Source organism: Oncorhynchus gorbuscha, linkage group LG19 (genome assembly GCF_021184085.1).
Source record: "Oncorhynchus gorbuscha isolate QuinsamMale2020 ecotype Even-year linkage group LG19, OgorEven_v1.0, whole genome shotgun sequence".
Classification (NCBI taxonomy): Eukaryota; Metazoa; Chordata; class Actinopteri; order Salmoniformes; family Salmonidae; genus Oncorhynchus; species Oncorhynchus gorbuscha.
In genome coordinates, this window is record NC_060191.1 from 58,196,614 (window position 1) to 58,213,359 (window position 16,746).

The 16,746-nt window shown below is 46.0% G+C and overlaps 1 protein-coding gene across 13 annotated transcripts in view; it reads left to right on the top strand.

Moving 5' to 3' along the window:
• The window catches only part of LOC124005825 (RNA-binding protein Musashi homolog 2-like), a 385,933-nt gene that overhangs the window by 300,579 nt on the left and 68,608 nt on the right, over positions 1 to 16,746 (top strand). For all 13 annotated transcript variants that reach the window (XM_046315408.1, XM_046315404.1, XM_046315406.1 and 10 more), the window contains exon 10: positions 5,618 to 5,692. In XM_046315408.1, the coding sequence (XP_046171364.1) occupies positions 5,618 to 5,692 (75 nt within the window). The remainder of the gene's footprint in view (positions 1 to 5,617; positions 5,693 to 16,746) is intronic.

A 16,746-nucleotide genomic window follows, 5' to 3' on the forward strand; every position in this document is an offset into this window, starting at 1 on the left:
GCACTGTGATAGTCTCAGAGGTCCGTTAAAAGTGCAGAGAGCATCATGAAGAACAAGGAACACACCAGGCAGGTCCAAGATACTGTTGTGAAGAAGTTTAAAGCCGGATTTGGATACAAAAATATTTCCCAAGCTTTAAACATCCCAAGGAGCACTGTGCAAGCGATAATATTGAAATGGAAGGAGTATCAGACCACTGCAAATCTACCAAGACCTGGCCGTCCCTCTAAACTTTCAGCTCATACAAGGAGAAGACAGATCAGAGATGCAGCCAAGTGGCCCATGATCACTCTGGATGAACTGCAGAGATCTACAGCTGAGGTGGGAGACTCTGTCCATAGGACAACAATCAGTCGTATATTGCACAAATCTGGCCTTTATGGAAGAGTGGCAAGGAGAAAGCCATTTCTTAAAGATGTCCATAAAAAGTGTTGTTTAAAGTTTGCCACAAGCCACCTGGGAGACACACCAAACATGTGGAAGAAGGTGCTCTGGTCAGATGAAACCAAAATTGAACTTTTTGGCAACAATGCAAAACGTTATGTTTGGCGTAAAAGCAACACAGCTCAACACCCTGAACACACCATCCCCACTGTCAAACATGGTGGTGGCAGCATCATGGTTTGGGCCTGCTTTTCTTCAGCAGGGCAGGAATGGGAAGATGGATGGAGCCAAATACAGGACCATTCTGGAAGAAAACCTGATGGAGTCTGCAAAAGACCTGAGACTGGGACGGAGATTTGTCTTCCAACAAGACAATGATCCAAAACATAAAGCAAAATCTACAATGGAATGGTTCAAAAATAAACATATCCAGGTGTTAGAATGGCCAAGTCAAAGTCCAGACCTGAATCCAATCGAGAATCTGTGGAAAGAACTGAAAACTGCTGTTCACAAATGCTCTCCATCCAACCTCACTGAGGTCGCAAAGTTCAAGGGGGCCGAATACTTTCGCAAGGCACTGTATGTGTTCATTTAACGTGTGTGTGTGTGTGTGTGTGTGTGTGTGTGTGTGTGTGTGTGTGTGTGTGTGTGTGTGTGTGTGTGTGTGTGTGTGTGTGTGTGTGTGTGTGTGTGTGTGTGTGTGTGTGTGTGTGTGTGTGTGTGTGTGCGCGTGTTTCATTATGCAGACCTGTGTAGGTGTGTATTCATGTAGCTGTATAATTCATTGTAGCCTAACGTTTGCAGACAGCAGAGCCACGGAGGAGAGAATTAGTGTATGTGTTAATGTGTACATCTGTATGTCTGGAATATGACTGAGAGTGTGCATGAGTGCCTGCAAATCTGTGTGTTAATGTCTGTGCGTGTTCTTGCAGACAACAGCAAGCACTGATAGGCTGAGTTGAGCGCAGACCTTGAGGCTGCACGACAGTTACCGGCTGACAAAATGTCATGACCGCCACAGCCCTAGCTGGGCTGTTGTTTGTTTTGCTGACGAGGCATGGCTACCAGCAACACAGACACACACACTCCAACCCCGAGGTGCTGGCTTGCTTCTGTGTTAATCTCACACTGTCAATAGAGCCCCACCAAACACACATATTCTCTTTCTCTGCAACCTCTTTACATGTCAGAGGAAAAGCCCATGTCATGTATATTTAGCCTTTGGCATTTACTCCTCTTTAAGAGGAGAAATAAACAGTGCATGGATACTGACGTAGTCCTGACGTAGTACTGACGTTAGTTTAGAGGCTACGGTCTGTTAACATTGCATAGCATTCCACAGTTAAAAGAACTGCTCATTTAGCCCTGCTCACACAGTTAAACAACAGAATTAAGTTGCAGTTGCTAGTCAAAAAAGCTTCATAGACATCTTTAAATATCCACACAAATAAATAAATAGCTCACATTCAGTGTATGGCTACCAAACCTGGTCCACACAGTTTGAGGTAGAACCAATATCAGTGTAATATGTAGACAGAAGTGTATATATATACACATGTTGTCAGAAGCTCAGTGTGATCAGTAAGTGCTCATTTCATAGATTCCAGTATCTCTCTAGGCCAGTGAGAAGGAAACCAGGTCTGGATGGAGGAAATGAGGTCACTCAGCTTGAGCTGTATGACCTGTGTGATTATAAATGTTATCGAGTCTAGCGTGTCAGAACCCAGTAGGAACCACTATATTGCATTTACTTCCTTCTCTTTCTCTGTTTCTCTCTCTCTGTTTCTCTCTCTCTCTGTTTCTCTCTCTCTCTGTTTCTCTCTCTCTGTTTCTCTCTCTCTGTTTCTCTCTCTCTGTTTCTCTCTCTCTCTCTTTTCTCTCTCTCTGTTTCTCTCTCTCTGTTTCTCTCTCTCTGTTTCTCTCTCTGTTTCTCTCTCTCTGTTTCTCTCTCTCTCTGTTTCTCTCTCTCTCTCTGTTTCTCTCTCTCTGTTTCTCTCTCTCTCTGTTTCTCTCTCTCTCTGTTTCTCTCACGCACAAACACATGCACACATACATGCACAAAATGTGCAAGTAAACTGCTGTTGTTTGTGAGCAGAGATAGGGCACTGTAGCAGGATTTAAACAACAGCTCATCTGCCTTCAAGTGTCTATTGAGACTCAGTTGGACTGTGACAGCTCCTGCCTCCAATCTGGCAACCATACAAGAGCAGCATGTGTGTTGGGTCCCATCCCACTTTATTTCCCTCTTATCTTCCACTGTGACCAGGATGTGCTCCAACGGATCCAACACTGCTGATGTGGTGTTTTTTAACACACACACACACACACACACACACACACACACACACACACACACACACACACACACACACACACACACACACACACACACACACACACACACACACACACACACACACACACACACACACACACACACACACACTCCCTTGAAAAAGTCACGGCTCTATCAGAAGCTATGAAATAGGAGACTTTGGGAGCTAAAGGAACACTTCTGAACTATCATGATTAAAAATTTCTGCCTCAGCAAATATGGCACAATTTAACATATTCCAAGTATATTCCCAAATAGCAGACTCAAATAGCATTTTCTTTTTTGCCACTTTTGGAGTGACTTTTTACAATCATGCCATCGTATTTCCTCTTGCCTGTTCTGTGGTATCTCAGCGGATATTACGGCCCGCCCAAATCAAATCAAATCAAATTTTATTTGTCACATACACATGGTTAGCAGATGTTAATGCGAGTGTAGCGAAATGCTTGTGCTTCTAGTTCCGACAATGCAGTGATAACCAACAAGTAATCTAACTAACAATTCCAAAACTACTGTCTTATACACAGTGTAAGGGGATAAGGAACATGTACATAAGGATATATGAATGAGTGATGGTACAGAGCAGCATACAGTAGATGGTATCGAGTACAGTATATACATATGAGATGAGTGTGTAGACAAAGTAAACAAAGTGGCATAGTTTAAGTGGCTAGTGATACATGTGTTTCATAAGGATGCAGTCGATGATGTAGAGTACAGTATATACATATGCATATGAGATGAATAATGTAGGGTAAGTAACATTATATAAGGTAGCATTGTTTAAAGTGGCTAGTGATATATTTACATCATTTCCCATCAATTCCCATTATTAAAATGGCTGGAGTTGGGTCAGTGTCAATGACAGTGTGTTGGCAGCAGCCACTCAATGTTAGTGGTGGCTGTTTAACAGTCTGATGGCCTTGAGATAGAAGCTGTTTTTCAGTCTCTCGGTCCCAGCTTTGATGCACCTGTACTGACATTGCCTTCTGGATGATAGCGGGGTGAACAGGCAGTGGTTCGGGTGGTTGATGTCCTTGATGATCTTTATGGCCTTCCTGTAACAACGGGTGGTGTAGGTGTCCTGGAGGGCAGGTAGTTTGCCCCCGGTGATGCGTTGCGCACCAAGGTAGCCTCACATATCAGAAAGACTCTCTAATCCATAATGTCCTTGCACAAATCTCATCCACTCAGTGTCTTGCAGCACCGTGTCGTTCATGATCAATTAGCCGGGGCTCTAATAGAAAGGTTATCCATCAATGACAGTGTACAGGTGACATGACAGGCTGGGGAGGAGGAGTCTGGAGAGCATGACAGGCTGGGGAGGAGGAGTCTGGAGAGCATGACAGGCTGGGGAGGAGGAGTCTGGAGAGCATGACAGGCTGGGGAGGAGGAGTCTGGAGAGCATGACAGGCTGGGGAGGAGGAGTCTGGAGAACATGACAGGCTGGGGAGGAGGAGTCTGGAGAGCATGACAGGCTGGGGAGGAGGAGTCTGGAGAGCATGACAGGCTGGGGAGGAGGAGTCTGGAGAGCATGACAGGCTGGGGAGGAGGAGTCTGGAGAGCATGACAGGCTGGGGAGGAGGAGTCTGGAGAGCATGACAGGCTGGGGAGGAGGAGGCTGGAGAGCATGACAGGCTGGGGAGGAGGAGTCTGGAGAGCATGACAGGCTGGGGAGGAGGAGGCTGGAGAGCATGACAGGCTGGGGAGGAGGAGTCTGGAGAGCATGACAGGTTGGGGAGGAGGAGTCTGGAGAGCATGACAGGCTGGGGAGGAGGAGTCTGGAGAGCATGACAGGCTGGGGAGGAGGAGGCTGGAGAGCATGACGGGCTGGGGAGGAGGAGGCTGGAGAGCATGACGGGCTGGGGAGGAGGAGGCTGGAGAGCATGACAGGCTGGGGAGGAGGAGGCTGGAGAGCATGACAGGCTGGGGAGGAGGAGGCTGGAGAGCATGACAGGCTGGGGAGGAGGAGGCTGGAGAGCATGACAGGCTGGGGAGGAGGAGGCTGGAGAGCATGACAGGCTGGGGAGGAGGAGGTCGGAGAGCATGACAGGCTGGGGAGGAGGAGGCTGGAGAGCATGACAGGCTGGGGAGGAGGAGGCTGGAGAGCATGACAGGCTGGGAGGAGGAGTCTGGAGAGCATGACAGGCTGGGGAGGAGGAGGCTGGAGAGCATGACAGGCTGGGGAGGAGGAGCTGGAGGCTGGAGAGCATGACGGGCTGGGGAGGAGGAGGCTGGAGAGCATGACAGGCTGGTGAGGAGGAGGCTGGAGAGCATGACAGGCTGGGGAGGAGGAGGCTGGAGAGCATGACAGGCTGGGGAGGAGGAGGCTGGAGAGCATGACAGGCTGGGGAGGAGGAGGCTGGAGAGCATGACATGCTGGGGAGGAGGAGGCTGGAGAGCATGACAGGCTGGGGAGGAGGAGGCTGGAGAGCATGACAGGCTGGGGAGGAGGCTGGTGAGCATGACAGGCTGGGGAGGAGGAGGCTGGAGAGCATGACATGCTGGGGAGGAGGAGGCTGGAGAGCATGACAGGCTGGGGAGGAGGAGGCTGGAGAGCATGACAGGCTGGGGAGGAGGCTGGTGAGCATGACAGGCTGGGGAGGAGGAGGCTGGAGAGCATGACAGGCTGAGACTGGAACACTCCTGATGCTCATCAGCTCAAACTGAGCCTCATGACTCATCTGCAATCTAGCACCAGCAGCAGGGCTGTGTGTGTGTGTGTGTGTGTGTGTGTGTGTGTGTGTGTGTGTGTGTGTGTGTGTGTGTGTGTGTGTGTGTGTGTGTGTGTGTGTGTGTGTGTGTGTGTGTGTGTGTGTGTGTGTGTGTGTGTGTTTGTAAGGTGAAGGGAGGCCCAGATGGTTTAACACAACTCCTGATTGTCCCCCCTTCTCCTAGGTTACCCAAACATTGTAGCAACGTACGGCCGTGGATACACTGGTTTTGCCCCGAGTTACAGCTACCAATTCCCTGGTAAGTTCCATCTTGTTAGGCACTGTGTGCTTCTCTGCCTGCCTGCTGGGGTGAGGTAATGGACCCCCTGTTGGCTCACGAACACACATCCCACTCCCAGCCTCCCTCCTCTCTCACACACACACACACACACACACACACACACACACACACACACACACACACACACACACACACACACACACACACACACACACACACACACACACACACACTTACACACACTCACACACACACACACACACTGTTCTCTCTCTGATCTCAGCTGGGTTCCTGAAGATGATTATGTTATGTTGTAATGCCATGTCACTCTCTGTAACCCAAATGGCTTCAGTAAGGGATGAATTCCGTCCTGGCACCCACTCTCACTCACCGCATCATCACTCTACCAGTTATTATACTGTGGAAAAATCCAATCCTCCAAATGTGATTTGTTAAGGTAACATTATGCAATTATGTCACCATTCACTCTCCTCTAAAGATCTCTACAATGGAAAATGTTAGAGCTTGATTTCACGCCTTATTTCAACATGTTATGAGTGACCTGTGTTCTCTCTGCCACCTGGCATCAGTATACCCAGCTTGGAATGTTGCCAGAGGGAGAGAGTGACTGTCACCATGCTAGGGACTGCCATGACGAGATGCTCCATGATTATCCAGCCTGCAGGGAATTCATATACACATATACAGGAAGGGCATTCATATACAGGAGGGGCATTCATATACAGTAGGGGCATTCATATACAGGAGGGGCATTCATATACACATATACAGGAGGGGCATTCATATACAGGAGGGGAATTCATATACACATATACAGGAGGGGCATTCATATACAGGAGGGGCCTTCATATACACATATACAGGAGGGGCATTCATATACACATATACAGGAGGGGCATTCATATACACTTATACAGGAGGGGAATTTATATACACATATACAGGAGGGGAATTCATATATACATATACAGGAGGGGAATTCATATACACATATACAGGAGGGGCATTCATATACAGATATACAGGAGGGGTATTCATATACACATATACAGGAGGGGCATTCATATACAGGAGGGGAATTCATATACACATATACAGGAGGGGCATTCATATACTCATATACAGGAGGGGAATTCATATACACATATACAGGAGGGGCATTCATATACAGGAGGGGCATTCATATACAGGAGGGGTATTCATATTCAGGAGGGGTATTCATATACAGGAGGGGCATTCATATACAGATATACAGGAGGGGCATTCATATACAGATATACAGGAGGGGTATTCATATACACATATACAGGAGGGGCATTCATATACACATATACAGGAGGGGAATTCATATACAGGAGGGGTATTCATATTCAGGAGGGGTATTCATATACAGGAGGGGCATTCATATACAGATATACAGGAGGGGTATTCATATACACATATACAGGAGGGGCATTCATATACACATATACAGGAGGGGAATTCATATACACATATACAGGAGGGGCATTCATATACAGGAGGGGTATTCATATTCAGGAGGGGTATTCATATACAGGAGGGGCATTCATATACAGATATACAGGAGGGGCATTCATATACAGGAGGGGTATTCATATTCAGGAGGGGTATTCATATACAGGAGGGGCATTCATATACAGATATACAGGAGGGGCATTCATATACAGATATACAGGAGGGGTATTCATATACACATATACAGGAGGGGCATTCATATACACATATACAGGAGGGGAATTCATATACAGGAGGGGTATTCATATTCAGGGGGTATTCATATACAGGAGGGGCATTCATATACAGATATACAGGAGGGGTATTCATATACACATATACAGGAGGGGCATTCATATACACATATACAGGAGGGGCATTCATATACAGGAGGGGAATTCATATACAGATATACAGGAGGGGTATTCATATACACATATACAGGTGGGGTATTCATATACAGGAGGGGCATTCATATACAGATATACAGGAGGGGTATTCATATACACATATACAGGAGGGGCATTCATATACAGGAGGGGAATTCATATACAGATATACAGGAGGGGCATTCATATACAGGAGGGGTATTCATATTCAGGAGGGGTATTCATATACAGGAGGGGCATTCATATACAGATATACAGGAGGGGCATTCATATACAGATATACAGGAGGGGCATTCATATACACATATACAGGAGGGGCATTCATATACAGATATACAGGAGGGGCATTCATATACAGGAGGGGTATTCATATTCAGGGGGGTATTCATATACAGGAGGGGCATTCATATACAGATATACAGGAGGGGCATTCATATACAGGAGGGGCATTCATATTATACAGGAGGGGCATTCATATACAGGAGGGGCATTCATATACAGATATACAGGAGGGGCATTCATATACACATATACAGGTGGGGTATTCATATACAGGAGGGGCATTCATATACAGATATACAGGAGGGGTATTCATATACACATATACAGGAGGGGCATTCATATACAGGAGGGGAATTCATATACAGATATACAGGAGGGGTATTCATATACACATATACAGGTGGGGTATTCATATACAGGAGGGGCATTCATATACACATATACAGGAGGGGTATTCATATACAGGAGGGGCATTCATATACAGATATACAGGAGGGGTATTCATATACAGATATACAGGAGGGGCATTCATATACAGGAGGGGTATTCATATTCAGGAGGGGTATTCATATACAGGAGGGGCATTCATATACAGATATACAGGAGGGGCATTCATATACAGGAGGGGTATTCATATTCAGGAGGGGTATTCATATACAGGAGGGGCATTCATATACAGATATACAGGAGGGGCATTCATATACAGATATACAGGAGGGGCATTCATATACACATATACAGGAGGGGCATTCATATACACATATCAGGAGGGTGTTTTCATATACAGGAGGGTATTCATATTCAGGAGGGGTATTCATATACAGGAGGGGCATTCATATACAGATATACAGGAGGGTATTCATATACACATATACAGGAGGGGCATTCATATACACATATACAGGAGGGGCATTCATATACAGGAGGGGATGTTCATATACAGATATACAGGAGGGGTATTCTATACACATATACAGGTGGGAACCCACTCATATACAGGAGGGGCATTCATATACAGATATACAGGAGGGGTATTCATATACACATATACAGGAGGGGCATTCATATACAGGAGGGGAATTCATATACAGATATACAGGAGGGGTATTCATATACACATATACAGGTGGGGTATTCATATACAGGAGGGGTATTCATATACACATATACAGGAGGGGACCTAGCAGTGCTTCAGTGAGTATGTGTTTTTCTTGTGGATGGTCAATTTAATATTTAGAACCTACTGTGTCTTTCAAATAGGAGTCAGGTAATGTTTATTTAGATATGAAACACCAGTGTACTCTAGTAATTATGACAATGTAGGGGCTTTGCTGGGTTTTTTGGTGATTTAACTTCAATTGTCTGAAATGTTACATTTTGTTTGCAGTCTCTGGCTGTTGTTCTTGGGGCCTTAGCCCCATGCTCATACAAAGATACAAGAACCCACTGCATCTGTGAGCAGTGCCAATTTGTAAGTCGCTCTGGATAAGAGCGTCTGCTAAATGACTTAAATGTAAATGTAAATGTGTCAAACATCGGTTGAGTGTGGAGTGGAGAACATCAGTACAGTATTTCAGCAGGTTTGTTGTCTCTATAGTCAGAGCATCTCGGTGTACTCCCCAGCAGCAGTGTGAATACGTATCAAACGGCGTCGCAAACAAACGTCCACATTCAGAAGGAATATTACCGACACAGATGAATAAAGGGAATTAATAATGAATGGGTGTAAATTGGTGAGGGACTGGAGAAATCATCCAGTGCTGTTACTATACCAGGGGAAAGGGATTCAAACAAAGGTGTCCTGGGGCATGCATTCAGTCTTCAACCAGGTCTGGAGGGCTGCACTGACAATGTCTTATATTTAGACCAGGTCTGGAGGGCTGCACTGAAAATGTCTTATATTTAGACCAGGTCTGGAGGGCTGCACTGAAAATGTCTTATATTTAGACCAGGTCTGGAGGGCTGCACTGACAATGTCTTATATTTAGACCAGGTCTGGAGGGCTGCACTGACAATGTCTTATATTTAGACCAGGTCTGGAGGGCTGCACTGACAATGTCTTATATTTAGACCAGGTCTGGAGGGCTGCACTGAAAATGTCTTATATTTAGACCAGGTCTGGAGGGCTGCACTGACAATGTCTTATATTTAGACCAGGTCTGGAGGGCTGCACTGACAATGTCTTATATTTAGACCAGGTCTGGAGGGCTTATATTTAGACCAGGTCTGGAGGGCTGCACTGACAATGTCTTATATTTAGACCAGGTCTGGAGGGCTTATATTTAGACCAGGTCTGGAGGGCTTATATTTAGACCAGGTCTGGAGGGCTTATATTTAGACCAGGTCTGGAGGGCTTATATTTAGACCAGGTCTGGAGGGCTTATATTTAGACCAGGTCTGGAGGGCTTATATTTAGACCAGGTCTGGAGGGCTTATATTTAGACCAGGTCTGGAGGGCTTATATTTAGACCAGGTCTGGAGGGCTGCACTGACAATGTCTTATATTTAGACCAGGTCCGGAGGGCTGCACTGACAATGTCTTATATTTAGACCAGGTCTGGAGGGCTGCACTGAAAATGTCTTATATTTAGACCAGGTCCGGAGGGCTGCACTGACAATGTCTTATATTTAGACCAGGTCTGGAGGGCTGCACTGAAAATGTCTTATATTTAGACCAGGTCTGGAGGGCTGCACTGACAATGTCTTATATTTAGACCAGGTCTGGAGGGCTTATATTTAGACCAGGTCTGGAGGGCTGCACTGACAATGTCTTATATTTAGACCAGGTCCGGAGGGCTGCACTGACAATGTCTTATATTTAGACCAGGTCTGGAGGGCTGCACTGAAAATGTCTTATATTTAGACCAGGTCCGGAGGGCTGCACTGACAATGTCTTATATTTAGACCAGGTCTGGAGGGCTGCACTGAAAATGTCTTATATTTAGACCAGGTCTGGAGGGCTGCACTGACAATGTCTTATATTTAGACCAGGTCTGGAGGGCTGCACTGAAAATGTCTTATATTTAGACCAGGTCTGGAGGGCTGCACTGACAATGTCTTATATTTAGACCAGGTCTGGAGGGCTGCACTGACAATGTCTTATATTTAGACCAGGTCCGGAGGGCTGCACTGAAAATGTCTTATGATTAGACCAGGTCCGGAGGGCTTATATTTAGTCTGCGTCAAAATTTGCAGAAATAAATCAATTTTTTGGGGAATGTTCAATGATCTTTGACTGTCTTTCATTTCTGTGATTCTTAGCAGCTGGACAGTCAAACTGTATGAATGTAGGTCCATTATCATTACTGCACATTTTCCCTTTGGTTTTAGTCATTTTAAAGTATAGTGAGTTAGTTTTCCAAACCCCAAACAAACACATTTTCAAATAAATAATAATAATTTGAACAGTAACATTTTATTTTACTCAAACCGAATGTATGACACCACCATTAAAACATATAATTCCTCCAGGCAATTCTCTACTGTGTACACATCGGAACCTGTACGCATGTCATACTGTATGCCTTGAATTTGAGTTTTCATTACATGAATGAGAGAATGAAATGCCAAGTTAGCTTTCTCTAATCCATACAGGCCATGCACATGCCTTCCATGGTGATGACATAGACAATTCTTCCTCCCTCCTCCTCCTCCCCTGCCTGCTTCTCCTCCACCTCCTCACACCGATAAAAAATCAAATGAAAAGACAAAAAGCAAGAACAAACCCTCTAGCTGTTTCCTGTGTGGCCGGACCCCAGCAGATCTAGTGCTATCTGTCGTCAGTCCAGGCCTTGGCTTGGCTAGTAAACAGGCACTGTGTTACGTTTGCCAGCCCCAGCCCTGCTTCCATGTTGGCACTAGTTGAAGGTAGAGAGGAGGTCTGATTGCTCCAAGGTTAACTTTACTGCCTTCCTTTAATCCCCTGGCGCACTCTGTAAAATGATCTTGCCTCAGCACCAGGCACAATGTGGCCCTTTTTTTCTCCCTGTGATTTTCAGATACTGTAGTGCCAAACGACCTTGGTGTTGGACATGTAAGGTGAAAAGCCTTTTTTCCCTCCTTGTAGCGTTGGGGGTTTAGCATAAAGCTCACTCTGCTTGGGAGGTTAAAAATGGACTGTTGAAAGGAGAAGAGAAGCACTGCCTGCAATCCTCAGAGGGGACAACGCTTCAGAGGAGGTCAAATGGAGGTGTGTGTGTGTGTGTGTGTGTGTGTGTGTGTGTGTGTGTGTGTGTGTGTGTGTGTGTGTGTGTGTGTGTGTGTGTGTGTGTGTGTGTGTGTGTGTGTGTGTGTGTGTGTGTGTGTGTGTGTGTGTGTGTGTGTGCGCGAGTGATGTCATTTTACCAAGGCCTATTTTTATCTCACACGTCTCCATTACAGTGTGTCTCATATTGGCATGGAACATCTGGTTCTTTGGTAGAATGTTTGCTGCGTTATGGCTATTGTAAATATGTGTGCACATTTCTAAAACAACAATAAGGATGTTGAGACAACAGTGTTTACAGTTCGTGCTGCATGTCTTCGTGTATTTTATTTATCTATTCCCCTTTGACTTTCACAGTTCTAGGAAAACAGCCATTTTAGTGCTATTCCATGATGTGGCAATAACGTTTCTATTTCACTACTGGTTCAAATGGGCCTGGTGAATATCACGACGTCTCTGTCTATAGAGACTCTCTCTCCTCTCGCTTTCACAGCAGCCTAGCGTCTAGTTGTTATTGTCACCCCCCATTTCTGGCATCTAACGTCTCTGCTGCTGATGAGAGCTGAAGGATGCGGCGGCGCTGACGGTGAATGCCAAGGTCACAGCCTCTTAGAGCACTTCCTGTGCCATGGCTGTGTAATAAAGCTGCCTCATCCCTCGCTCCTCTCCTCCATTTACCTGACTCTCCTTTAAGGGGGAAGGGAATTGATGCTTCGCTTTTGATTAGAGCCTAATCACTTATGCAAACGAAAAGGGGGACCGTCAAGAGGTTTAACCCCCTGACCCTCAAACACACACACATGCAACACCCACAGATGCACACATACACACACGCCCGGTGCCCCACAGCCTGAAACCATGCAAACAAGACAAATAAAACACCTTTGTTTCCCCTCTGTTTCTCTGTGCTCTCCAGCCTGCCCACCAGGAGAGTGTTATACCTGCAGAGCTCTGTTTAATAACTACCAGGTCTGTCTGTCTGCCACAAATCACTAGGATGGACAGAGAGGGAAAGAGGGATGAAGGGAGATGAAGGGATGGGAGAAAGAAGAAAAAGAGAAGCTGAGAGAGAGGAAGGGAGAAAGCGAGAGAGCAGGGTTGATTTGCAATCTGGCAATTCTGGCAAATGTCAGATGGACTGGACCATTTTTGGGTTGGTGGGCTGGTTGAAATTGACACAAAATGTATTTTTTAAATAGAAAGGAAACAATACAAAAGGTGACATTGCCGGCTGCCCGTGGGCCTGTTAAGATTGTTTTGGAAAGATTTTTGTGCAATTTCTTTGTTATACTAATCTATAAATAGCCTTTGGCTCATTAATGGGCTACGGCCCGGTTTTCTGATAGGCTGAGCCGAGGTCCCGCAAATTCACATTCAAGGTCAACAAATGCGGCATCAACAAAGAGACTTGCTCTGACTCTGTCATCAGGTAGACAGCCAGAATCATAGATGGTAAACAACAGAAAGGAGCCTATTAATGTAGAAATAGCACATTCTTCATTATCACCTCACTCAAAACCTTTTCAGAGGCTAAAACCTTGATTTGGTCAAACAGTGAAGTGCGTTATCCTCATGATTCCTGTAATGAAAGTGTCTGCCTTCCGCTGGGCCTGTGGCCTCGCTGGGGCCTGCTGCTATGATGAGCAAGCCACTCTCCTCTCCCCCCATGCGTTTGAGAGAAAAATATGTTCTGATCGTATAAAATTTCAAAATGAAATTGCTATAAAAACACAGCTTTGTAAGCTTCGTCCCTTTGTCAACTCTCAGTATTCAGCTCAATAGCAACTATTTTAAAACCAAGTTATTTGATATGGCTTTGAGATATGGAGAGGAAATACTCACTGACAATTGCGAGGGCATAGGCTTCATGGAGTACAACAGTATGAGTCATAATACCCATAAAACCTAGTGGTCAAACAGGGAAATGGTTGCAATTGTTTTTCCACCATTCATTTTCCCATAGGGGATTTTAGAAATATGTCAAATAAGGGCTGTGTTTCATGTAGGGTTACCCTGGCGTGACTTTTTTTAGAACCATGTAAATCTATCCAGGACAAGGGGCCTTTTATCAATATATTTGCCTGTATTTACTCCCCAAAAATGAAATGCTAATTAGCTGCTAATGTGGCTAACATAAAGAGCTATAAATTCAATGATGATCTGGACGAGACTGCCGAATCAAGGCAAAGATAACACTCTCTGGATTAACTATCTAATGTTAGCTAAATGTAGTAATGCATAAATGGTCAACATTTCTTTAAATGGACAATTCTGTGAACTGTCTTGTGCATGTTTTAAATTGACACAATACCTGTTATCGAAGGTGTCAGGTAGAGATGACGTGCAGGAGCTTGCAGGAATTTGTAGTTTTGCATGATGTCTAATGTTCGAATCTGAGAATAAATACATCCAAATATATTGATAAAAGTCACCTTGCCCAAGAGAGATTTGCATGGTTATCAAAACGTCACACCGTAACCCTACATGAAACACAGCCCTTATGGGAAAAATGAATGGTGGAAAAACGATTTCCCTGTTTGACCGACAAGTTTCATGAGTATTATGATACTGCCACTGTGGTGCTCTATTGGATAGTAGACAACCACTGCCACAAACTGTTAGGGCCTACTAAAAGCTGTCCCAACAGCAGCCTAACATCTTACCACTGCTACACCTGGCTATCAGTGGAGCCTTGTCTGGCAGCGAAATATATCCTTCAGCCTCATTTACTGCCATGGCTGACTTGCTTAAACAAATGTGGTTTCTACTGACAATTGAGATGTATAAACTATGGCATAAGGAGACGACAAGCGGATAAGAGGCAATCCGTAATTTTGATTAAGACCTTATTGAGCGAGCTAGGACGGACGTAGTCAATGTAACTATTTGTTTAGCACTTTTGAAATGTACAGCGACACAATTCAGTAATGTTTTGATTCCAAAACATCCTGTGATTTTGCAGAAATACTCATAATAAACATTAATAAAAGATACAGGTGGGGCTGTTTTGTATGTTTTTCCCCCCCTGAAAATGTGGTATTCAAAACGAGCCCCACCTGCCCTGAATAATGGGTCGCCACTGGTTCGTGTAATTCATGTGTGTAATTCATCTCTATTGAAAAAAAGTCCTATTTGACAGTAAATTACAGCAACTATATTCTAATTGTCAACCCAAAATATATTACATCACTGGATTAGGTTCATGCATTCCTGCTTGGGTGTGTTAGCTTATTCCTTGTCCCAGTCCGCCACTGAGAGAAGGGGACAGAGAGAGGGGGACAGAGAGAGAAAGGGAGACAGAGAGAGTAAGGGAGACAGAAGGGAGCAGAGAGAGGGGGACAGGGACAGGGAGAGAGGAAGGGGGGCTGTAAGGGAAGGAGAAATAGAGGGAGAAAGAGAGAGAGAGAGAGAGAGAGAGAGAGAGAGAGAGAGAGAGAGAGAGAGAGAGAGAGAGAGAGAGAGAGGGGGACAGAGAGAAATAGAGAGAGAGAGAGAGAGAGAGAGAGAGAGAGAGAGAGAGAGACAGAGAGAGAGAGAGAGGGACAGAGAGAAATAGAGAGAGAGAGAGAGAGAGAGAGAGAGAGGGGGGACAGAGAGAGAAAGGGAGACAGAAGGGAGCAGAGAGAGGGGGACAGGGACAGGGAGAGAGGAAGGGGGCTGTAAGGGAAGGGAGAAATAAGAGAGAGTGAGAGGGGGACAGAGAGAAAGGGAGACAGAAGGGAGCAGAGAGAGGGGGACAGGGACAGGGAGAGCGGAAGGGGGGCTGTAAGGGAAGGGAGAAATAGAGAGAGAGAGAGAGAGAGAGAGGGGGGGGGGACAGAGAGAGAAAGGGAGACAGAAGGGAGCAGAGAGAGGGGGACAGGGACAGGGAGAGAGGAAGGGGGGCTGTAAGGGAAGGGAGAAATAGAGAGAGAGAGAGGGGGACAGAGAGAGAAAGGGAGACAGAAGGGAGCAGAGAGAGGGGGACAGGGACAGGGAGAGAGGAAGGGGGGCTGTAAGGGAAGGGAGAATTAGAGAGAGAGAGAGAGAGAGAGAGAGAGAGAGAGAGAGAGAGAGAGAGAGAGAGAGAGAGAGAGAGAGAGAGGGGGGGACAGAGAGAAAGGGAGACAGAAGGGAGCAGAGAGAGGGGGACAGGGACAGGGAGAGAGGAAGGGGGCTGTAAGGGAAGGGAGAAATAGAGAGAGAGAGAGGGGGGACAGAGAGAGAAAGGGAGACAGAAGGGAGCAGAGAGAGGGGGACAGGGACAGGGAGAGAGGAAGGGGGGCTGTAAGGGAAGGGAGAAATAGAGAGAGAGAGAGAGGGGGACAGAGAGAGAAAGGGAGACAGAAGGGAGCAGAGAGAGGGGACAGGGACAGGGAGAGAGGAAGGGGGGCTGTAAGGGAAGGGAGAAGTAGAGAGAGAGGGGGACAGAGAGAGAAAGGGAGACAGAAGGGAGCAGAGAGAGGGGGACAGGGACATGGAGAGAGGAGGGGGGGGCTGTACGGGAAGGGAGAAATAGAGAGAGAGAGAGGGACAGAGAAAGTGCCAGTGAGAGCAGCAGGCACCCAGGCAGCTGGGCCAACTCATCCAGCAGCTCCTCAGAGAAAATCACCTCTAATTGAAAAGCCTGCTCATTAACCCAGTGGGTGTGCAGAGGCAAATGCCTTCAACGTGTCACAGGC